The sequence below is a fragment of the Temnothorax americanus genome, unplaced genomic scaffold (genome assembly GCF_048541705.1).
Source record: "Temnothorax americanus isolate GAGA-0224 unplaced genomic scaffold, ASM4854170v1 Scaffold15, whole genome shotgun sequence".
Lineage (NCBI taxonomy): Eukaryota > Metazoa > Arthropoda > Insecta > Hymenoptera > Formicidae > Temnothorax > Temnothorax americanus.
The window spans coordinates 1,722,826-1,747,672 of record NW_027509286.1 but is presented as its reverse complement, the minus strand read 5'-3'; the positions used below and the strand labels follow the sequence as shown (position 1 = coordinate 1,747,672).

The following is a 24,847-nucleotide window of genomic DNA, read 5'->3' as shown; positions in this document are numbered from 1 at the left end:
AACGTATTGAGAAGAATTCTAATTATATTGAACACAAATTCCTCGTTTACCTTGCATTCGATTGCCTAAATGTAATATTAATTATCGTTTTAAATGGTCTACCAATTTCTTCTGAATCGAAAGAACAAGGAAGACAGAGAGGATCAATTAATTTTAGTTAATGTTCACGGAACTTCTCTTTCACGCGTCTCACCGTCAGGTAAAATTACCCGGAAGAAAACTACTCTGTCTCTCTTCCAGTTTTGTAGTACCGGCTATCAGCTGCAGTTAAACATTTATTACGACTCTACAGGCAGCGCTAGACAACTGGCAAAAGTCCCGTGGATATCATACGCCTGTCGTATCCGATAAAGATCTACTGAACTTCTGCTGGACATCCGCGGAATAGTGGTAGATGACGTTTATCGATGGTGAAAACACCGGTTTTCGTAAGCTATCATCTCGGGCCACCTGGCACCACTACACATTCGCGCATACGATGCACGCGTATACTCACACTTCCCTTGATTGAGTCGCGAGAGACACGAGCATCGGGTGCCTCGGCAATTCCGTCACGCCGATTCCGCCGGTTCACCAAGAGAGGAGAGCGACCGAACCGGCGTGGCCCAACGCGGCGGCGCGGCGGCGTGGCGCGGCGCGGCGCGAAGCGAAGAAGCGGTGTGGTTGCTCCTACCACTCCGCACGAGCGCTACCAGGCGTGCTACCAGGAGCCACGATGGTGGGGTCGTTGTCGCGTAGCCGGCATCAGGAGAGAAGCGAGGTGCGGAGTGTGGCGAGTCGGTAGGCTTGGCCCTCGCGAACGAGAGAACGGAGTCACGGCCTGTCAGAGTCCACAGTCCTAACTCGGCCTCAGGCTGCGATAGATCGTATCTTTTCGCGGCACCGATCCCGCCGCGGTGAGCCAGTAGTCATTCAATCCTCGCGGTCAAGCGAATCGCGCGCGATAGCAATCGCGGATCGCGAGCGTGCGCGCGCGCGCCGGGCGCAATCGGGCTGCTTTTCTTCTCGGTCGGTCGGATCCTCCCTGAGAGACCGATCGCGAGTGATCGAACGACCTTCGACCAGCGCGAAAAATTCCCCGCGGGTGACTCGACTATCCCGCCGTGGAAATCATCGCTTCTCCGCCGATCGTCATCGAAGCAAGGAGGCGAACGCGAGGGCGGATTATCGCGATCGCGTTCGTAAAAGAACGGGATACCGGGATACTGTTACAAGAGGTAAGAGTTTCTTCTTTTTTTACAAGTTTCTTGAGAGGGAGAGAAAGGAGAGAAAAAGTGAGAGAGAGAGAGAGAGAGAGAGAGAGAGAGAGAGAGAGAGCACGTGTAGGAGGCTGTGGGTGTGTGTGAGAGTATCGGTAGAGAATGTGCAGATTACGGTTTTGCGTTCCGGGATAAACGAATTAATTTTCTTTTTTACGATTCTGCACGAATTAAACGTGTGTGTGTGTGTGTGTGTGTGTGTGTGTGTGTGTGTGTGTGTGTGTGTGTGTGTGTGTGTGTGTGTGTGTGTGTGTGTGTGTGTGTGTGTGTGTGTGTGTGTGTGTGCGTGCGTGCGCGAACCCCTACTTATATGCGAACGAGTGAATGAATTACTTTTGTGACGTAAGATCGTACGTGCGACATATGTCATGAGAATTTGGGAGCTGTATAGAGATCGGCATATGCGCCGCTATTGCAAACTTATCATTATTGCATGTACGTTTCGTGAAGTTACTATCGAGCCTCAGGAAGTTATGGTTCTTGAGCTCAATAGTAGCGGAACGTACTTCTTTTCCGCTGAATTTTAAACTGACTGACAGTGTGTGTGTTGTCCGGGGATACACATAATAACAGACTTCGAAACATTTTAATAAAAGAATATTCAGAAATACGAAAATAACAGCATATTTTTTTTTTTTACTAATTCCTAGAATGAGTTTTGTATTAATGTCTAGTTTTAAGACTCATTTATTAAGTTTAAGTTGAGAATTTATACGTCGTGAAAAGTGATATTTATTTTAAATTTCGTCAATAAAGAAATGTTTTCGATAAATATAATTTAATAAATTAATAATTTAAAAATAGAGATAAAGACTAAGGATATGACACTAAAATTTAATACAAACTGTATTATATAATACGATATTTACATTGTATTCTTATTACATTGTATTTTATGCAATATACCGGTTTTTATATGATTTAAGACATTTTATAAGATCGCAAACTATAATATGCACATATTTGATTACTCAAATAAAATTTACTAAGTGATTTATTAGATAGTGTTACATAATCGTTTTACCCGTGTTCGTTCAACTTACGAACTCACTTCCGATGCAGTAAGATAGAGGCTTGTTCTACACGCTCTGCTTTCCGTGAACCTATATTTCCGGTCTTAGTGGTCGAAGCGTTTTTCTAAAATTAGAACGAAATGCTAAAAATGAAATAACACAAGCTCGTGGTAGTCAGGGTGTCGTGCCGCAGATGGTGATTGTCTTTGTCCCGGGCCGTAATAGATCTTCATAAAATTTCTGGAATACTGCAATCATCTTCAGAAACTTTCTGCGAAACTTACTTCAGAACCTAATGATAAAGCTTTTTTGCTGCGAGTGATTAGCAAGGTTAAACGCTTTTAATGAATTTTTGTGATGTCTTAATTACTAAAGTTATCAAATAGCTAAGTCAATCAATAGTTATCTCTTAAGGCAAAATCAATCAATAATGTCACAAATTAATCAGCTGCCGTTAAATTAATTTAGAAAAAAATTTTCACTTTTAATATGAGAGAGAGAGAGATTATTTCAATAATATAAATAATTTGATAATTGTTTCTTAACAATTTATTTTATTGTAATTTTACTTATAATGTTTCTGATAAAAAAGACACGACTTCTGTGCAATAGTAGGCATTTTTATTAAGTTAAATTATTTCTTAAATTGTACACACACACACTGTGTGCCCCTTACACACAAAATATATAAGATAGAAAATAAAAAAAAGAATTAAAAAATTTCGGGAGTTTCAATATGAATATCAAAATATTTTCTTTTTACAATGTGTTTATTTATATTTGTATATCGGAATAACTCGTGATGTATATTATAGTGTATAATACATATGCACGAGTTGATTCGGTTGATTGTGGCGCTTGTCACGTTCTTGCATCGGGCGCCGGGTATAACTTTTCGCTGATTAACGAACAAATGACTTTGGAAGCCGCAACCTCTCGCAATCAGCGTAACACGTTCCAAAACTCGTTGCTCTCATTTTTTTTCCGTTCTTATGCATCTGATTATAGCAAGTAGCACGTGACTTAGATAAGACACGAATCGGAATTTTTATTATCTTCTGACGAGTCGAGCGAATCAACATTGTACATTAGCGGATAATTATATATAATTAGTCGATTAGTTTCTAAAGATAGATAAATTTTACGTTAAATTTTATAATTCAGAAACACACTTTTTAAGACGGTTCCTGAAATAAATCTTTACGTAAAAGTTCTGTGGGACTAAAATCAAAAGAAATAGCGCTGCATTCTTGAAAATGGAGTTAAATTTGGTTTAAAGTTAAACGAGACAGCGGTGAAACCGGTTATTAATCCTCGCAGTTAGTCGCACCGAAATGTTTCGCGTTGCGGGGAAAGTCGCACGAAAATTCTTAGACGTTAATCGGGCGAATCTCCGCTTTCAGCGCATGTGACAGCTTTCCGTGGAAATCTCTGGCGTCTCCACGAGACGTCCGTACGCGCGCACGCAACACGTATTGCATGCCCGCACGCGCGTCCGACGATCGGAGCGACGAGTATGCGCTCGCTCGCCTGGGATTAAGTACACGAGATTATGCCTGCGCGCGGCCTAAGATATCTTCGTGGCCGTTTGTGACGGCGGCTATTACGTAATGGCGTTAATCAGAAGGTAGCGGCTGAGCCGACCTGGTAGTCGGCTCATCGACGCTCGAGAAAATTGAAAGAAACTAAATCTCTGGCGACCTTGAGGAGACGTAATACCGCGGCGTGTCCGGCGTGACACGGTGACAAGTTAAAGCTGTCCGGCCGATGCGTCGCAGGATTGACAATCGGCTGGCGTTGAACAATTCAATTGGCCGAGATCTGCGTGGACGTGGCTTTGAATGGCGAACTTCGAATGTACGGCCGGGCACGAAGAGATCGAAACTTCACGGCGACTTCGCGATTGACTGGACAAATTATGGAAACATGCCGCTCGGACAGCTTCACTTTCTCGCGCGCGCGTTATTTCTTCTCTCCTCGTTTTTCCCCGCCAATCTCCGAGATCTCCGTGACACTTGCTAGGCCTCGCGAATATGGTATGCCGGCGTTGAAAACACGGGCAATCATGACATATTAAATTTTCCCCTCGGATTGATTGCGATCGCGGACACCCGCACGTGCATGCAAATGACAAATAGAAACCACGCCGTATCCGCCTGTGACGTTCACGACGTTACTCCGGAAAATTCATGGTGATTTATCAACGACAAGTCGCCCGGCGGCGTAATGAGCGTCAAGCTGGACGCTCTTGCATCTTCCGGTTCTCGAGATGACCGACGATCGCCCAGATGCGTACTCGTAAAATACTATATTCTGAGTACGCAACGGAGCGCTCGTTAACCGGTCAACCGACGATCAGCTCCGAGAAGAGTAAGCGACAAAGTAAATTGCATAATTAATATCTGCAAATAAAGATAATCGTCGGCAAATATTTCCTGGTTTAACTTAGACGCTAAAGCGTTTAAAGCTCGACAGAAAGTTACACATCCGAACGCACGCGCGGCTGAAAAATCGGCACGTCAGAGATGAGGAGGAGCAACAACGAAAAGATGGAAAATTTTACACGCGGAATTTCTCGAGGGACTTTTATCTTTGCCTCATAAGTACGGAACTCTCGGAATCTGGCGGGACCTGTCTCTTTTTCAACAACGGTCCGACGAGATTTAATTTCAAAAGATTCTCTTCCAGCCGCTGCACCTGCGACCCATGTATAGAACCGCGTGTCCCTCGCTTTGAGAATAGCGTCTTACCGTGACATATCAAAGTCGGAGATAGATAGATAGAGAGAGAGAGAGAGACGCGGACAACCGCGAGCGTTTCTACGTCGATCGTCACGGATTACTCGTCCAACGCATCTACTCCGCGTCTACTCCGTGTTGGCGGAGCAGGCCAAGGCAGAGCGATGCAATATCGGTTGGCGCGTCTGTATCATCGCGATAAACAAGTTCCCAGGTGTTTACGACCACGCGACGTCATCGAACCCACCTTTACCTTTCCGGCCGTGTGCATTCGTGTATATGCATGCGCGGCGTGTTACGGTGCGCCACGTTGTATCTTCACTTCGGCACACACCGCGCCCCGCGGCGACGCAACGTCGAGAATGGAGAAACCTCCGAGGCGTGTTTCTACCGATTCTATACCATGTATTGGCCGGTTATAACCGCAGATAACGATGCTTCACACGTGCGCGCTGCGGTCTGAAGATTCTCTCTCTACGCGTGTAATTTATGCGGACAATGCAATGATAATGCGAAGGCAAAAGTAGTTTATATCCATATGAATACTATAATGGCTGCACACAATGGATATTTTCTTCTTCTCTTTTCAAAAGTGTTTGCTTCGAAAAAGAGACAAGAAATAATTATTGAGATGTGAAATAACAATAACAATGATCATAATCATTTTATTAATATTGTAATACTGGTTCGTTAAAAATTATTGAAAGATTGTCCTAATGTCAAAAGCTTCCTTCTTAGTGAGAAATGACCCGTAAAAAATATGAAATCCACGTATTCTCGTTTAGGCAGTGTTAGCATGAAATTTCTTCATATTGATTTACGACGAATAAACTTGGCTAATAGAACAGAAGATAAATTAATTATTTCTTACTTTGAGTAATATGAATAAGAAAGGAGGAAAGAATTAGCATGAATATTAAATGATCAATATTTTTTATTATTCAGTCATTTAATGAGAAGAGGAGTTAATTTAATATTCATGCTAATTGTTCTTTCCTCCTTTCTTAATTCATATTACTTCAAAGTAAGAAATAATTGATTTACAATATCTTTTGTTCTATTAGCCAAGTTCATTCGTCGTAAATCAATATAAAGAAATTTCATGCTAACATTGCCTAAACGAGAATACGTGGGATTTCACACTTCTTGGTAACAGGTAGCTCTCGCAAAAACGGAAAATTGCGCTTTCCGGGATCGCGTGCGGTAATAATGCCGGAATAATTCTATAAACGACAGACGTCGTTTATAAGACGTTTATACGACTTTTTAAATTCTGAACGGCACTTGATTTTATCTCGCCAAGAAAAGAAACTCATTACGTCCATTGACGTAAACGAATAGATAACGCTTTCACTTTTTATTGCTATAACAATGTAAACATGGTGTGAAAATAGGAAGATCTTGTTAATTTTATCGCGAATTTTTATCGCTTTAACATCATTAAAGCATTTTAAAATATTTACACACCAATCCTATGTTTTTTAATCCGCCAATTCTTTGCCCAAAAATTAATCTTATACCTCTCAATGTGTCATTAGCTTTAACAAAAGTCTGATGTGTAGTCTACAATTTTTTCCAAGAATCTTTTATTTTTAGCATTCTTTATCTTGCCAATTGACATATTTACCCCTGTGACTAATCATGACTAGGTTGCGGTGAATGAGCTAAATTTTGTAATAACAATTCAAATCGGCACGAAAACTTTCCACGAGAATCAACGCTGTTGATCGCATTGCAAAAAAAAATGAGAAACCGCGATAGTGTATCGTGCTATTCGTGATTTAAAAATCGTACGAGGCGCTTTACTGCTTCTCCCGATATCTTATGTACCCCTTATCGCGCGCTTATCGATACGTGATAACGCAACAAGCGCGGAAAATCAAACAAATCGCACTTTATCTTTCAGGTTGACTGTCACTTTTTACATAAATTTCAAACTTCTGCGGTACGTTTGTCTCTTTGGCGTTCTCTCTATATGTTTATGACAAAATCTGCATGTGCCAAAAGGTCGTCACGAACGAGACGCGACAGACGATGTATTTTGGCTCATTGCGCAATTTATTTGCATATCACGGAAGGAAACGAGCGCCATTCGAAGCTGCAGACGAGTTGCGCATTGCATATTCATTAATTACGCACGATTAACACCTTACTGTTACTAATATTTATGTTTCCTTATGACCGATAATAATAATAATAATAATTTTTATCAGATGTAGGTATATATACCTATATTAATGTAATCGTCATCTGACTATTTTAAGCAAACATTTGGAGAAAAACGAGAGAAATTGATTTTTTTTTTTAAATAAAAATATGTTAAAAGATGAATTTTAATTTCTTTAAATTTTTGTGATATTGTGTGTGGATATATCTACTAATCTACTGATACCATAATTAATTTCTTAATTAAATGTATGCCAAGATACAGTTCAGTTTATTCTAATTGGACGACAAGTTTTTTCATCGTTTTGCATTCTTAAGAGTTCATGTGTCAAAACGCCTTACACATTCCAGAATTGGCTATCAATATCTTGACAATGAAGCAATCGCTTGGTCTTGACCTTTTTAATATCGCGCATTGAAGGGGAGCTGTAAGCTGTACAGATTGAGGTACCCTTTCTTCTCATTAATGCAGTATTTTTAAATTCTACCGATCTACTATAAATGCGTTATTTAAAATTTCTTAACGGGCATAAAACATAATATGTTGATCAACGATTAAAAATATTATTAAGCAGCAAATGATCAATATTATTATATCGGAATGTGCACGTATGTCACACATAGAATATGAAGAAAACTCTTCTTTTTTCATAATAATACACCTTCGTAATCTCGTGGATTAGCGGCGGTATTTTAAATTGCGCCGAGAAATGCAGCTCATTAAGTACTGTGCTCATTACTCGCCGGTGCCGCCGCGTTAATTCGTAAATCTCAAATTGTTGTTGGCTTCATGACGCAAGTATCACGTATGTCGAGCCTTCACGAGGTCACGTGTCTTTTGAGAAGAAAACGGCGGGTAGAGAGTCGAATGGCGAAATGGTCACGGAGAAAGATAGGGAAGTTAGTTGGGCCGTGTGAGATCTTTCCTCCACCAGGCCTGAATGTGACGAAGGTCGTCACTAACGGCTGGCATTAGCAATGCTGATGTTCCAGAAACGGCATAAGTGACTGCGACCCCTGTATATTTATTCTATCTTCTATCATCTATTTTTTATTGTTTTTTCTTTTATTTTTCTTCTTTTAAATATATATACCCTCCCAACATTTTGTTCTCTTTTTCTCCGTAAATTTATATTCCCTTTTGTTTTAATCTTCTACGCCATACTTGCGATATACATTGAGAAACAATGGTCTAATAGGTTTTTTTTTTAACTTGGAAGATAAATCTAAAGTTGAGAAAAAATTAAATATATTTTGAATTTAATTAAAACTTGAAATAAATTTTTTACGTACATTTTTCTTCTTTTTATATACTTCTTCTTTTTACATTTATCTCTCTCTTTTTAAAATTATTTTTTTGCTAATTTGATAAATTTTTAATAATATTATTTGTCTTAGAATGTAAGTATGTTAGTATTTGTCTTAGAATGTAAAAATGTTAGTATTTGTCTTAATTAGAATGTAAAGTTAAAGAAAATAAAAATAAATATATTTGATATTATAATCTCTTAATCCTCTAAGATAAGTTTATAATTAACATTTTTATGAAAATAATATTCTTTGTTTCATTTTAAAATACAATTTCTTTAAGATATAAATCATGTGAATGTTTGCATCTCTCTTCTCTTGGAATCTTCTCAAGCTATTAATGTTTAATAGCTAGGCTATTTCATACTTGATTACTGCTCCGCAGTTTCCTGGGACGTTACTGCGGACTATATTATTCGATTGAACTGATTCAGTGCTACTAGCCGCTTCTATTATCTCCGATAATGTCTTCTGCGGAGCATTCTGATTCGTTCATGGCCGATTGTGAAAACATGTAAACGTGTCTACCGACCTGTCTCCCCTTTTTTTGTCTCTTTTGACACTCCCATGTATCATTCGTTGAATGTATGCAAGAACATCCTGCATAATTTCTTTTTCAACTCTTCCCACTATCGTTTCTCTCTCTCTCTCTCTCTCTCTCTCTCTCTCTCTCTCTCTTTCTCTCTTTCTCTCTCTCACGCGCTTTCTAGTTCAATAGACCTTTCTACGTATGCATATCAATAGTCAGCCTGCGGTCTGAAAAACCGAGGTGGACGATGAAAATGATCGCTATCACCCAAGGCTCTTTAAGTTACACGAACGAAATTCTGACGTATCATCGCAATATACCACGTTACATAACGCAACACAGGACTAATGTGAGCGGAATATCTTAAATCTCCTGGCGAACTGAAAGGCGTCATCAACTTTTAATTGCCTCTCCTTAAATAGAATAGTAATGGTTGAAATAAATGTAATTATTTCGCAAACAGAATGGAAAGTATTTAGAAAAGAAATAAGGACAAGGACACAAATGTTTGTAATATTTTTTCTCTTGAGGAATTGAGTAAATTAATTGAAAAACTTGACGACGGTCAAGTTAGCGGCATTAAATGGGAGTAAATAACTGTGTCATATTTTTTGTAGAGTATAACGTTATTAAATTAACTAGTAGCAAATTAAATAATGAATATAAACTATTATTCATATAAATATGAAAATCTATCCAATTTGAGATATAATTATGCCCATATGATAGATTTATAATCACTTACATAATTTATGGATTGTTATTTTGATTATAAAATTGTTAATTAAGGTAAAGAGAGAAATAGAAACGGAGGAATTCTTAAGACAATTTTAAATCAAATAGATACACAATCAAATATTTACTACTTGATAGTGTCACACACTGATATTTTACATCATGAATCATATTGCGCCTGATTATAATTATTATATAGTGGCGAGCACATGACTAATATCCTACAAACAACAAAATAGAAAAACAGATATAGATTATTAACTTAAATAACACAGTACGATTTTTATCTACGAGACGTCAATAATAATAAAAAATTCCTTATCCTGTTTCTAATTCTGAATTTTTATCTTCTTTCTTATATGATGACGTAGAGTGACATATGTTCAAAATTATTACATAACAATTTCGTGAGATGTGCATTTAATCAGAAATGTCATTTTAGATGATAATTAGACGTAGTTCTGCAAAGTGGAACTCCAAAACCTTACTTTTTCGCTAGAGCAAATTCCACGAAACATTAGAAATAAAACGCCAACGTTATCTCAATATTATGACAAAATTATAATTCTTCTCAAATACAATTTTATGTATTATATACGTTTCTAGAAAATATCTCCTGTCCACGTGTCGAGTTCACTTTACAATACAGAACTAAAAATCACGAAAATGGTGTTTGGTGGTTCCTTATTGCATATAACTGCATCCAATTATTATAGATATAGAAAATTCAAAATGTTGTATGCATTGTGCATATTACATGTATCGTAATTATACTACAATATTAGCAAATTTAAAGTGTTAATAATAGAGATAAACAGACAAGCACAGATATAGAGTATAATAAGTTTTATAATCACGTAATTTTTATATATTCACGGAAACATCATGTAAAATATATCGTGCGTTAGGAGATGAAAATCCTACTGCGTTTTTACTCAGCTTTATCTATTTGAGATTATATTCCGAGATAAGCGTCTTATCAAGGTACCACACATTGGTTGGTATTTACTGATAAAAATGTATCCGTCTTTTTACAAAAGTATAAAAATAAATTTTCCTGTTCTTAAGTACATGTTACAGGAATTAATAAAGCCGGATTATTGGTAAGAAAATTATGTAAATGAAGATTTTATATACTCAGTTGCAATAAGTAGCGGAACCTGAATTAATCAAATCTTCATTTACATGCGTTTTTTTATATCAGACGAAAGAAATGAATTAACTGACGATAATTGTATCAAGCTTAACAAAGTTAAAGAAAAAGTTTGAATTAAAATTTTGTTACTTAAAAAAGATATCGTAAAGCTTATAAACACTGCAATTCCGAATTTTTTTTTTGCTTTTTAATAAAATTGTCCTTAAAAGATTGTTTATAAAGAAAATAGTATAATGATAAATAAAAAGAGAAACAAAACATGAAAAGTTTAAGTGATAAAAAAAAGTGATGCATTTTATATTTTATACACTGCAAAGCTTATAACAAAATAACTTCTTTCAATTCCATCGATAATAATATTTGAAGATCCAGCATCTTTTTGCACGAATCACGGATAAAAGCGTGACATGAAAATGCAAAACGTTACATCACCGTTGTCAACGAGGTGCGAAATGTGATTGTTTCCGGGATTTATAATGACCCTTGCGACCAATTGAGTATAAACGAAGATTATCAGCCAGTGCATTAATCCCACTAGTATTTAAAGCCAGATTTTTATTCAAAATCAAATAATTTGCTTGTAAGAACGTTTGTGAAGCTATCATTAAAGCTTTAGCTTATTGCACATTTCTTTTTTAATTGTAACTATTTTATATGTAATGTACGATCAAAAACACGATCTTACTTTAGATATAAATTTTTATAAGATATTGTTTGTGTGTGATTGTTTAATGTAGCAATTTTATATCTTTTAATTTTAAATTATTGAAATATTATTTTCTTTGTGAGAAATTCCATTGTAAAACTGTTGTTAAATCGCGACAAGTCTGTTTTACTAAGAGTTACGCGTAATGAAAGAGTGAAGGCCGACCGGCTCTTTATATGTTAATACATGACGATCTCGATATCCGACAGTAAAGCATTTTGAGAAAGATTAATGCGCGCGAAAATATTATTCTCTTCACGTCAGGGTACATATATGTACTTTTAAGATTAAAAACTTTTAGTTTTTTTTATACTAATTTAAATATTATATACAGATAAGATTGATACAATCGATCAATTACATTTGAAACATTGCAGACAAGCTGAACAAGATAGACTATTGATAGATTCGAAAGATAAACATGTCAGAAGTATCGTGGTATTATTACTGCGAGCATAAAAATAAAGATTGATGACATACGGTGAAATCAATAATTTCACAAGAGAAACGAAATAAAATAACGCAAAAAAAATTATCCATACGGACTCGGTTTGGACTTACTTAAGATATATTTTGAATGCTCGATACGGACAAACAATCAACGAACAAACCTTGACGTTCGACAGGACACCATGTTAGGAGGACTGTCAACTAATAGCGAAGCGCGTTCAACGACTGGTACGACGACTCGTTAGAAAACACGTTAGAAACGCCGTTTCGTTTGAATGGGCTTTTGAGCGACGCCTGCGACGAGATCGTGCCTGCCGTCTCGTCGCGAAATGTATGTCAGCGCGACGATATTGTTCCTAATTGCCTCCATTGGCAGGCAATGGATATTATTTCAGTCACGGCGACTGCCACATGTGGTCTTCGCACGACGCACGGATGCCCGGCCGATCTTGAATCACTCGCGCGTCCGTCCTCGCTCCGTTAACGCGATAAGAACAGTCGCTGGCTATCGATAATCTATGAAAAATTATGGCGAACGGCGTGGTAATCTGACAACAGCTTCATCGGAGCAACAATCACCGTGGAAAGTCGTACGATTATGCGCGTGCTTTAAACGCGAAAGAATGATTAATTTTTATCGCGTATGTGAAAGATGTGACAGATTGTCGGAAGAATGACTTGAAGAGATCTTAGCTTTCAATGAAGAAATCTTAGCTTCCGTTTCCAACAAATATTATTTCTGCTCATTTATCTTCCTCGAGAAAGATAAGCGAAGAGGCGATGAGAGATCTCAGATAACGCGAAACAGAAATATGTCGATATGTAAGAGTGTATACTGGGCTTCAAGATCAATAAATTCAAGTCCTGTTCCAACATCCAGTCCTGTCACCGATGGCCATTGCCCCGTCGCCGTCTGAATTCTGTCGTTCTTTTGCAATCGCTTCTCGAAGTTTACGCGAACCAACAGCAATCATGTCTCATCGCATCCATCGGCGCTATCGCGCGCGAACCGATCGATCGGCACTAATTGTGAGCCGGTCATATAGGCGATCTTAGAGGGACTTATTAGCAACGCGAAATCTTGTTTTTCGCGATTACTCGAGTTGATTGACCTATCTTGCTCTGACGTATGCCTCTATAGCGTGATCCGTATAGGCGCGTTGCGGCTTGGTAATCGTTTCGCACGAATGCGTGATACTAGTACTTCGATATTACTTACACGAGAAAGACGGGAATTGTCCGGTGCGGTCTTCATTACCGTTGTTACTTTAATTTATTATCTGTTCTTTACTTTGCAAATCTTTATCAAGATTTTGCAACAATTTGCGAGGAAAAAATTTAAAAAATGAAGAAAGAAATTACTTATACGTTACATGCAACGATTATACAAATTACGTTTTTGATGAGATAACCGATAATTCGTGAGATTTTCCATTGTAATTTAGACTTTTTGTTTTATTTCTAATGATACGAGGAAATATCATCTGCAAGAAAATGAGACTACATAAATTAATAATCGGTTACAAAAAAGCATTCCCGGAAGAGACATAATAGTTTCCAAATACGTAACACACATTTCAGATATCTGTCGATCGATAAAAGCGACGTTGCATCAAAGTATACGTACACGTGCTCCGAAATCAATTAACGTTTCATTTACGACGGTCGTCCATTCGGCGATTTACAATGTGACGCCGATCGTGCGTGACTCCAGAGTTTTTTGCGGAATTCGTCACGGTATTTCCAATTTCTTCGAAACCGGAGCTTCAGTCCGGTTCTTCCTGTCCACATATCTCGAGCGCATGAAGGCACGTTTATGCTTGGTTTTTCCGAGCAACTTCGTTTATTGCCGATGTAAATAAATTCCTAACAGCGAGATTCTGTGTATTGATCAACAAAATTGCTAATTCGATCCGGTGAGAAATTCTTGGCAAGCATTGTCGAGGGTCAGTCTAAATGTAGTTTAAGGCAGTCAACAAAGTTGTGAGAAGTGTCCAGAGCGTAAACGTATCTTGTATCTTCAATGCACTGCTTCTTGTCTAAAGTAATAATGTTTGCATTCTCATTTGTTTTCTCCAAAAGCTCGTGTTCTACTTTTAGATTACCCAATAAATTACTTCTCTCTCTCTCTCTCTCTCTCTCTCTCTCTCTCTCTCTCTCTCTCTCTTTCTCACTCTATGTTACAAGCTTTTCTAAAACCTTTTCTTCCTCTTTCTGTCCGTTGCTTAAACAATCAATCACTGGAATAGAATTACAAATTTATAAAAAAATATATAATCCGTAATCTAAAGATGAATCAAGATTGTATCGCTATTTCTTTAACTGTAACATCTTTCCAGTGAGATCTTATATTGACGGGTGGAATGTACCATCAACTTCACGATCAAAGTTCAATTTATGATCGATGACGTTGGTTACTTACGCACATCGGCCTGGATGATAACAGAATGATTTGAAAATTAAACTGTAGACACATAAGAATGTGGAATGAAAAAAGAAACAAGAGAACTGGATAGAAAAGTCATCAATAAAATCGCGTTTGCATTATGATAGATTGATGCTTGTCACTTCTCTACATGTTCGAGTAATATGATTTATCGATTGCGATTCTCTCTTTTGGGAACGAAATTAAATACAGCTAATTGATTAATTCGCCGTTGTACAAAAGACCTTGATGATCGGTCGGAACGGAGTGCCGTTATGCGCGAAATATCATGCCAAACGATACGCGGTTTTTATTACAGCAGAGAGTTCGTTAACAGCGACAGTACGATATTATTAACCCGTTAATAATAGTCCATTCATGCGCGCATGATTAAGCATATTTTTATGCACGTTGCAATAAAGCGAGGGAGAAATGTTCGCCGTCTACTTTTATATAATTACGCACTTGTTAGGTCCGCTTTAAAATAAGCTAATTTTTGAGCGATAAATTCATCGAGAAATTAATAAATTAATTAATAATCGAAAGTCCGAGAACAAAAAATCTCACGAAAAACACAATAATCGCTACGCGAGGAACATTGACGAGTACATAATCGGAGACCGATGTCCTTGCGTCGCAGCCTATGGTTTCGCACGCAACGAGTTAATGAGGCTAAATTAGAATAAATAAGGATCGCGTGATCGGAGTCAACAGACGGACGTATTAAAATACGAATCGCTGGAATGAAGGCGAGCGATGTGTTTCCGCAGCCGCTTTTAACTTCCCCCCGTACGGAGGTGTACGACCTGCCGGAATGACTCCTCGAATCGCTGGGCTCCCCCCTGGAAACACGTGGTGAACTGGACCACGAGGACGCGTCTCGGTACCGTTAAGAACGGAGTCGGCAAAAAGCGAGCCGTGACCAAACCATCAGGCATACACACGTTCGGTGCACACTGCTCGTTGCAAATTTTCTGCTGAATTCGCGCGCAAAAAAATCGCGCGCTAAGTACTTACACATGCAAAATGTCCCTCGCATCTGGAGTCGACTTTTCTTTGCGACATTGGGGATTACAGGAAGCTCTCAGTGCTCGACTACGGTCTTATAATAATTAAATAATTACTTAAATAAATAATTAAAATTTCTGAAAACACCGAGCTCGTTTAGATTCAAGGGAATGATTAGGTAAACACGTGCAGCCTTGATTACGCAGCTTTGATTGATTTATTACAAAAAAAAAATCTCGGTCAATTCAATTTAATTATTCATAATTCACCGCGCGCAGCGTAATATGATATTATCCGCGCGCAAATAGCCAATTAAAACGAAGAAATCGTATTTCCGCGATAACGATAAGTCTCATTAATGTGCGTAATGTCACGACGTTGAACGACATAATCGATTCGACGTTGTGTCTCTTTGAACCCGAGAAACCCGGCATGCCGAATCTAGCACACGAGCGCGAGACATTTTGCAACGCGGCGGCGCGCGATTACGAAACCGAGAAGGATGCGGGCCATAAAAGAAAAGATGCGGAGGGGAAAAAATAGGCGCATGTTGTCATAATAATAATAATTACAACCTGCCGTGTAATAACGTTTGCGACGATCCAGGGCCGGAAAGTCAAGGACTAGAAATCTCGCGCCGGAAAGTGAGTCAGCGACGCGATGCAGACGGGGGGGGGGACAGGGAAAAATCCACGAGACGAACCTTGCACAACGGGAGAGGAGGGGGGAGGAGGAAGAAGGAGGAACGAGAACGAAAGTGTAGCCGTCGTCGCGGTGGATTAAACGCAGGTCGGAGGATGGACAGCGGATGTGGCCGGTGGAGTAATCAGTGATGGATGGGCTGAAAAATTCAAAAATTGATTGCGCTTATTTGCGCTTTCCATATTTTTCTCAATTTTAGAATGAGACTTCACATTTTGCGCCAAACCATTTTCGACATTTGGACGGAACATAGTCCATCAGCAAGATTTAGTGCTATATTTACTTATATTCTGCAAAAGTTTGGTGACATTTTATTACCGAATGATGCTTTAAAAAGTATAAAAAAACAACCATGAGAAGCATTTGTCTATTTACTGCTTTTATGACTTGAATTTGCACTTAAAAGGGACCAAAATCAATGGTCGAGACATCGTGACAACAGTATCTAATAATAAATGTAGCCAGTTGAAGCGAATAAAATATCAATTAAAAGTTTATCGTTTTTTTTTTATATTTAATGTAATTTCTTATTTTTTTTTACAGTTCGAAATATATCGAGAGAACACACACACACAAATTGTAAGAATTTTAAGTGTTATTAAATAATTTTTCTTGAATAGATTGTTTAAAAAGGCGTGTTATTTTGGCACAGGAATTAAATCCTCCTAAATTACTGAAATATCACTGGGTAGATACATGCTGGTAGGTAGATACATGCCGGGATCGGGAATGCGAACACGTGAAATTCCTCGCGAAATGATACTGCGGTTACACCGCGAGAATCGTCGCGAACAACTTTCCATGGCTCGCGCAAACGCTCGCGTGCGATAAAAGCGACTAAGTACGCGCGCGCCACGATCGAGAGACAAATGCTGCGTAAGTGACGTACGATGCGACGAAGAAACGAAGGAGCGCATATGTTAGAATAGAAATGTCCAGACAGCTAATTAATTTATCATTCGTTAATGCTGATTGTCGCAATTGATTTTCTATTAGATATTTGCTCGACGATCAGACAAATCGATTATTGATCTTACCGATACGTCGGCGATTCTTTGCTATTAAATCGCGCTCAATCAAGGAGTATACTTAACGTGGGAATTTACTCGTCTGTTTCGTGTGTGTTGCAGATGCCCTCGAGATCGCGGTGTTGCCGAAACCACGTCTGAATAAACGAGTCGTAAGTGACCGATTAAGATACTCTATCGATTGCATGACACTTAGGGAGGAGGCTAAATACCTACGTAATTTCTCATGACCATAATAATAATATTTCATCACGATTATGATTAATATCTGATTAATAATGATTTATCGTGGATTAATTGGAGCCGATAAAATAAAATTTAGCTGTTGCATGCGAGATAAATGGATATGTGTATTGACCGACTTTCCGCAATTAACTGCCATGTTTGTATTTGCAATTAGCATATCGTCAATGTCTTTCGCAAAACGTAAACACCTTGACGTAACTTAAAATGAACGTTTCTCGCAAATGAAAGGACGTAACTTTTCCGTCATTGTTACTTTCGATTATACAAACGTGCGAGTCTCTTTCTTTTCTAAGAAGCCAAAAGACTGTTAAGCTCGAAAAAAGCTTTCACGTCAGCTATCCGTACCGCGTGGCACATCCGTATACCATACCATGCCACTTTTATGCGAAAGCCTCGTTCGTAGAATTACAGGAAGTAGCTCTTTGCAAACCTCACACACACGCGTAACATACGTATTGGTTACACAAAGCGTGGACGCATATCCGAAGCCCGGGATAGCAACTCGTCCCCCGAGATTTCGAGCCCATTGGCCATGACCTGCCTCTACCCACGCGATCGCGTAAAACATATGTCTTTACATTGCCGTGCGTAGATCTCGAGGGCCATTACATTCATTCGAAGATTAAAACGCCGGAAAACGCAAACCACGCGCTCTTGTTTCGATAAAATCACGAATTATTTCAGATCTTTCGTGCAAAAAATATAATGCTTTGCGATCAGCCTCAACATAAAAGTCTGCGTTAAATTTTTCGTATTATTCTTCTTTCGAATTTTTATTCTCTCGACGGTAAAAATTGGAAAAAGAAAAAACTCGTCGACATTTTTACATGACAAATTTAATATTAAAATTTTTTTTTTAGAATTGAAGTTATGCATTGGATGTTTGAAAAAAAAGTCTTTCTATATTTTATTATTGCTTAGTCATCGCGTATCTATTATAGCTGATACGTGATATTTGCGCAATATGTATTTTCTGTTAATACTAATCTAATTTGATCTACTAATTTTTTTCATTAATTACGCGGTACCGATCGTTAATCACGAGGTGAGAGCGCGTGATTTCGAGCCCGATTACGCAACGGTGAGAAACCGGGGTATCGGCTTATCGGTATCTTCAACAAGCACAATAAAATCCATTATTTGCTTTATCTCATTGATAGCGAGGGACATTTATTTCAATCCCGCGGTCAGAGTTATTAATGCACCGCAAGAATCGCACCGTCGAATCGCGCATGCAGCCGGCCAATTAACGCGATTACGATCGGTCATGCGAGTTCAATGCACGTCGTTGCGCGATCGCGGCGCGCGAACCATCGCATCGCCTTTCTTTCCTTCTTTTACTCGGCTGTTTATAGTTGGAAATGACGTCACCGTTATGCGGACACCGCCGGACAGTATGCAAAATAATGCAAATGACATGCCGAAACTGTTCGCCCTTCGTCTTCCTATGTATAGAACCGCCTGTCGTAGCGGTTTAGCGTTCCAAAGAGGTATTTGAAACGGTGAAAAAGAGGCTTGCTCGACTGATAAATTTTCTTCGTTCAGCCCGACACGACGATCTTATACCTCGCTCTAGGCGGTTAGTTACAGAACGGCTGGAATAGCTATCTTAATATGCGCGAACTTTGACATTTACATGTTTTCTATTTGTACATAATTATATTTCACATATTGGTCGAAGGAAAATATTTTTTCTGGAACTATATAATCAGCAAAAAAGATTTGTATACTAATTTTTTTAACTAATTAATAATTTAATCGACTGTACTGACAATGATTATAACAAATCGTCACCGCGTTTCGACCAAAGATTCTAGTCATTCTAAAGTTGATGTAATTTCAGATGCTTATAATATAAGCATCTTAATTAAATAAATTTATTGCGAAAAATATTACCTCAGCCAGGATGAGGTAATATTTGTCACGATCGTTGCCACGATTATAATCATTGCCAGTATAGTCGATTAAATTCTTAATTGGGTTAATTATTGACTGGCAAAGTAAATGTTACTTATTCGGTTTTAATATTTTTACTCTCTTAAATTTCGAAATGTGTGTGTGTGTGTGTGTGTGTGTGTGTGTGTATGGGCGAAAGATATATGTTTATAAAATATATCTCAATAAGGATGTACGCGAGTTATTACAGCGGCTAACAGAAATATTAAGCCCTTAATGATCGGCACCTTTTCACGAGTTAATTCTTACTTTATCGTACAAACTGTACCGCCTCTTATCTGCTGCCTCACATTGACGATTGCCGAGGCAATGATAATACGCTGATAAGGATTGGCTGGATGATGCCAGGGTTTATCAAGCGTTACGCCATCGCTTTTCAACTTGGTCGGCATAATTGAGTGCCGAACGTATCACGCGCGACTAAGATCGACCGGGATGTTTTGCAGGTGCTACAACGGCGGTAATTACCGTCGGGCTGGGCGTGTGTACTAATTGCAGGCCTTAGATAATCATTGCCTTATTAAAGCCAGCCCGGGACGTTTTACTTTCATTACTTTCCTTCACGGTCTGCTTGAATGGACCGTGAAAATTACGTTCTATTCGCGTGTGCGATTACAGGATATTACAAAGTACAACGTATAATAGCAATAATTAGCTATAGGTTTTGCTCGCTATTACGAAAAGTTATACCGGAAATCGGCGCGCGATGAGTAACGTTTCCTTAGTGGATGCACACTCTGCATCGTACTTTCTGATAATTGCTTATCTTTAGCATCTTCAGATACACACGGTGCGTGTATCCAATTTAGCTCTTAAAGGTCCACTTCTCTCACCCGCCGCGTTGACCTCCTTTCGGTGGTCAATTCACGTCGGCCATCTCGGTACGCAGCGTTCACTTCGATTCCACGACGCGTGGAGTTAACATACGAAAATATTTATAATTATCGTTACGAACGACCCCACGTGACGCTCGTACTCGTCCCTGACACAGCGAGCTACATAATCCGTTTATCTTCTAAACGCGCGACGCATCTCAATGTTATCTTCATTATAGATATTTATCTAGTGACATAAAACCTCTTCGTTCAGTAACAAATAACGAACACATATGCATATCATCACGCGATTTCTTTGTTGCAGGTAAATCAGATCGAAAGATGCGAGCAACACCGCCTCTGCTGTCGTTCGTCCTGATCCTTGTATATCACTCGGGATGGACCCACGGGCTCTGCAAACTGGAGAACAGCACTTCAGCGTGGTGCGACCAGCTGGAGGACCTCAAGCACATCGAGACGCAGGGTCTGGAGTCCTTGACCGCTCCGATCGCGCGAGACGTTTTAGTCCCGAGTCTCCTTAACAATCTGACCAGCCTCAGGCATCTCGACCTATCCGACGGCGATCTGAAGAAGATCGAACCAGGAAGCTTTCGAACTTTAAGTAACTTGAAAAGTCTCAATCTCGGCGACAACCGCATCGAGTACCTGGAGCTAGCCTCTCTGGAGGGCCTGACCCATCTGCGAAGTCTGAACCTGCGGAAAAACGCCATCCAGCAACTGCCGCCCGCCCTGGCGCGCCTGAAGAATCTTAAGCACCTGGATATCCACGGTAATCCGCTCGAGTGCAACTGCGCCACTCTCAAAGTCCGCGATCTTATCGCGCAGAGGGGCGTGACGATATCGAAGAAGGTCGTATGCGCGGGCCCCGACAACATGAAGGGCACGTCGCTGATGAAACCGAACGCGGCGATCATCTGCAGTTTCGAGCAGCAGGATCGGGAGATGCAGAACGATCAAGCGGAGGGATCCGGGGAGCCGGATCTAGGATCCGGAGATGTGTTTGACAAGCTCAATGAAGAGGATGAGGAAGAGGACGGTGGGTCGGAGGTCAGTAACAGCACGTCGGAGAAGCCGGGAGAACCGGAAGTCGAGACTCCTTTCCCGACCGTGTTGGTAGATTCCGCAGAATCTTCCATCTCGAAAGAAATCACTACCGACGCGACAACGAGTTCCCTGCAAGAAGAAGAAATTTTCTTTGACAATGAAGACAAGAAGGAGCAAGCATCCACGACCGAGATGTCGCGGAACAAAGAGGACATCAAGGATGCCCTGTTTTATCCACCCGGGGCCTCCGGCGATGGGGACGAAGGTTCCGGCGAAGGATCCGGTGCCGGTGGAGCGCATTACGACGAGGAGGAGACCAAGAAAGCTGATACCGATGAAGAATCGTCGTTCTTCCCGGGAACTCTATGGGACATGGTTTTTGGTAGCTTCACAGGAACTTCCGCGACTACGTCGAAGACCAGTGACCCAGATCTTGAGGAGGAGCAGTTTATAGATGTGTCGTCCACTAAACTGGCCACCGAGGAGCCAATCGTGTCCAGCAAGAGTCATTCGGTCGAGTCCGACATTAAAATCACTACCGAAGCTACCACGAAAATCGTACCGCCCGATCCGAAAATCAACGACGTACAAGTGTTGAAACCTCCTAACATGATCGACGATTCTAAATCCGGTAACATCATGGATAGAGATAATAACGAACAAGCGGTATCTTCGCCCAAACAGTCCAAGAAAGGCATGGGCTCGTACGTCGTTCTCGCCGTCCTGCTCGCCATTGTCGCGGCGCTGATCGGTTTCGCCGCGTACAGGGGTGAGATATGCAGAAAGAGGAAAGCGCCCGACGTAGAGACCGGCACCGAGATGAAGGAGATACAGAAGTCTCTGCTGGAGCACGGCGACAATTCGACTCAGCCAAAGAAGGAGGAGAACACGCCCTACGTAACGGAACTCGAGAGCGATCCTCTCGTGAAGGTCAAATCCGCTGGCGACGACGCGAAGACTGACGAGGTCCACGACGATGACCGTCATCAAACGCAAGAAGTACCGCGTCTCAATGGCACTGTCGATCATTCGGAGCCCGTAAAACCGCCCAGAAAGCGACTTTCGCAGGACGAAAATGCAATTTCGCAGGACAACGAGGTGAGAGAGGAGAGACCTCGTATTGACGTGAATTCTTTGAGGAAGAACTTCTTGGAGGATAGAAACCCGCTGCCTTCCACCTCGATGGCGACGACCAACGGACCGACCCCGAATCACAACGCTTCGGAGCCCAATGGGCCACCGCTCAGCCCCGGGGCCCAAAGAGTGAAGATCACCTTGCAGGAGATTCCCGATAGTGTGCCAAAGACGCCCATACTCATCACGCGAACAATGGCTGGTGAGAATCTAGTCAAGACGCCATGAAGCAGTGTCCCGAGGAGAGAATCTACGCGAAATAACGAACGTTATGTCGACCGATCGACGTGCTCGTCTGTCGAACGTAATTGAGAGACAAATATATTTGGTGCACAAATGAGGGAAAAGAGTTTTTTTTCTCTTTACAAATGCGACAGGTCCCAGATGTGATTTATAATAACGCCGTTGTTCCTAGGATTGCACGCAAATTGACTTCTCGCGATGGATTTTCGTGATAAAGAAAGATCAGCCGAGTCAAAGACCATACACGCGCGGACAGTGGCTAGGGGACTATTGTTTTCGGCAGGAAGCTGAAAGTGTGCGAAAGGTGACTGAGGAACAGATGTAACCTCGGGCCGCTTCGTTGAACAATCGGACGCACGAAATGCTATATGTATATATTTGCTGAAACTGTATGCCGTGCAGGATGTCCTTCGGCTATCGCGTATTCTTTTTCATTTATGATGAAATCATTTTATTCGACTAGGTCTTTTTTTAAGGAAACTTCGCGAGATCGTAGATTCTGATCTTCGTGAAACTTTGTATACGTATAAGTAAAATAAATAGATGAAGTTAGAAATTACAGTCAAGAAATGTTGGAATTAATGCACATATATAGTAATTTCTTCATCCATAAAAATAATTATTATTGTAATCTCTTATAAAAAGCGCTATGAATATATATTTAAATTAAAAATACTTTTATTTTACACATAAGAGATGCAAAAAAAAATAAATTTTTTTAACATTGATTGATAATTTCTAAATTATCTATTTATTTCACTTGTATGAATGCAAAGCTTCTTTAAAATTAGAATTTAAAATCACATTTTATGAAATTTTTTGTTAATTTTCAAAGTTAAATTTTGGTGACTAACTAAAAATTGTTTAAGCAAATCCATCTTTAAAAGAATTAAAATAAAGATATTCTCTTATTTAATAGCTACACTCGAAGAGCTCCATTGTCAAAATCTTACGACTTTTATCGCTTACAATTCACGGAGCTACTCTTATCAAATCAACTGTTTTTTCCCTCAATTTAATTGAACGAAAAATACGCGATATTTTAGACATCCCGTATCTATGCCATACGCGTAGAGTTCCGCGGATGGAGTAACGTTCGAAGTTAACACCGCAGTACACTAGTCAGTCTTCCTAAACGGGCCTCTCGCGTGTCCTGCGAGCGCCAGAGCGAGGACGTCGATAATTCCGCGGTAGGTATTCGTTGTCGCGCGAAATCGCATCGCGAGGATGATCCTCGGATTAATCGAGGATCGACAAAGTGTTCGCCGTACGTCAGGCGTCGATGAGCATTCCAGTTCTGCCATAATTTTTCTACGCACGAACCATCGAGGATTAATACACACCGTTTTCGGCCTTACGCCGTTCTTCGATCGAATTACAGATTATTTGCCAACGCGTATCTCGCAGTATTTAGCGCGGCGTTTTACGTGTGACACGTTTGTACGCGGTTTGGCGAAGAGATTTGTAATTCCAATGAGAGGTAGAATTTGCCAATTACGAATAATGACCTTTGGGACAGCTTGTAGTACGGATAGCTATACGGAGTGCGAGCGTTTAATGAACGATTTGACAATATACTGCTAACGTTATAGGACCCATTATTCACGTCAGAGACAATATATATACGTAATATTCTATTATCGCATTATTCTTCTCTTGTAACGGACACGATTCCCTCGCGACTTTAGAGGCACGCACATACGTTTCAGAAAGGCAGCGACTCGCTATTTTTCATGTGCATTAATGTATTTATTCGTTGCGCACGGCGCAAATAAAGAGACGGACGGAGATTTTTCGTGTATGTGACGACACTCCGTCGCGTGATTATCAGTTAAATGGACACGTCACGTAACTGTGAGCGGCGGCGTGACAAAGCGCCGCGATGTGTTTTATCATATTATCCACGCACTATCGACTATTATTCCTTACGTATGATTCTTTTAAGTCAAAATGTGTCGAGAATGCTGTTACGGCGTATATGATTTAATTTTTAAGATAAGCGCGGACTCCCGTCAGATCGAAACTTGTCCCAACGATAACGCATTCGTTGGATTTAACTTAGCGATAAGAAAATAAGGAGCTCAGCGAAGATTGTAAGACTTTATTTATATGTTCAGCCTTTGGTCAATAAAAGAGAGCGTTATTTTGTTGATATCATCATTTAC

General features: G+C 39.9%; 1 protein-coding gene across 2 annotated transcripts; it reads left to right on the top strand.

Moving 5' to 3' along the window:
• The first annotated feature begins 838 nt into the window (after positions 1-838).
• Wdp (Leucine rich repeat protein windpipe) lies at positions 839-24,834 on the top strand. Of its 2 annotated transcripts, XM_077401692.1 has the most exons (3): positions 840-1,217; positions 17,326-17,375; positions 20,566-24,834. In XM_077401692.1, exon 3 carries the CDS (start codon positions 20,583-20,585, stop codon positions 22,665-22,667), a length of 2,085 nt encoding a protein of 694 aa, XP_077257818.1. In that variant the 5' UTR covers positions 840-1,217; positions 17,326-17,375; positions 20,566-20,582; the 3' UTR covers positions 22,668-24,834. The 2 variants fall into 2 exon arrangements, with proteins under 2 accessions (XP_077257819.1, XP_077257818.1); XM_077401693.1 differs by lacking the exon at positions 17,326-17,375 and having other exon boundaries at positions 839-1,217.
• The last annotated feature ends 13 nt before the right edge of the window (positions 24,835-24,847 follow it).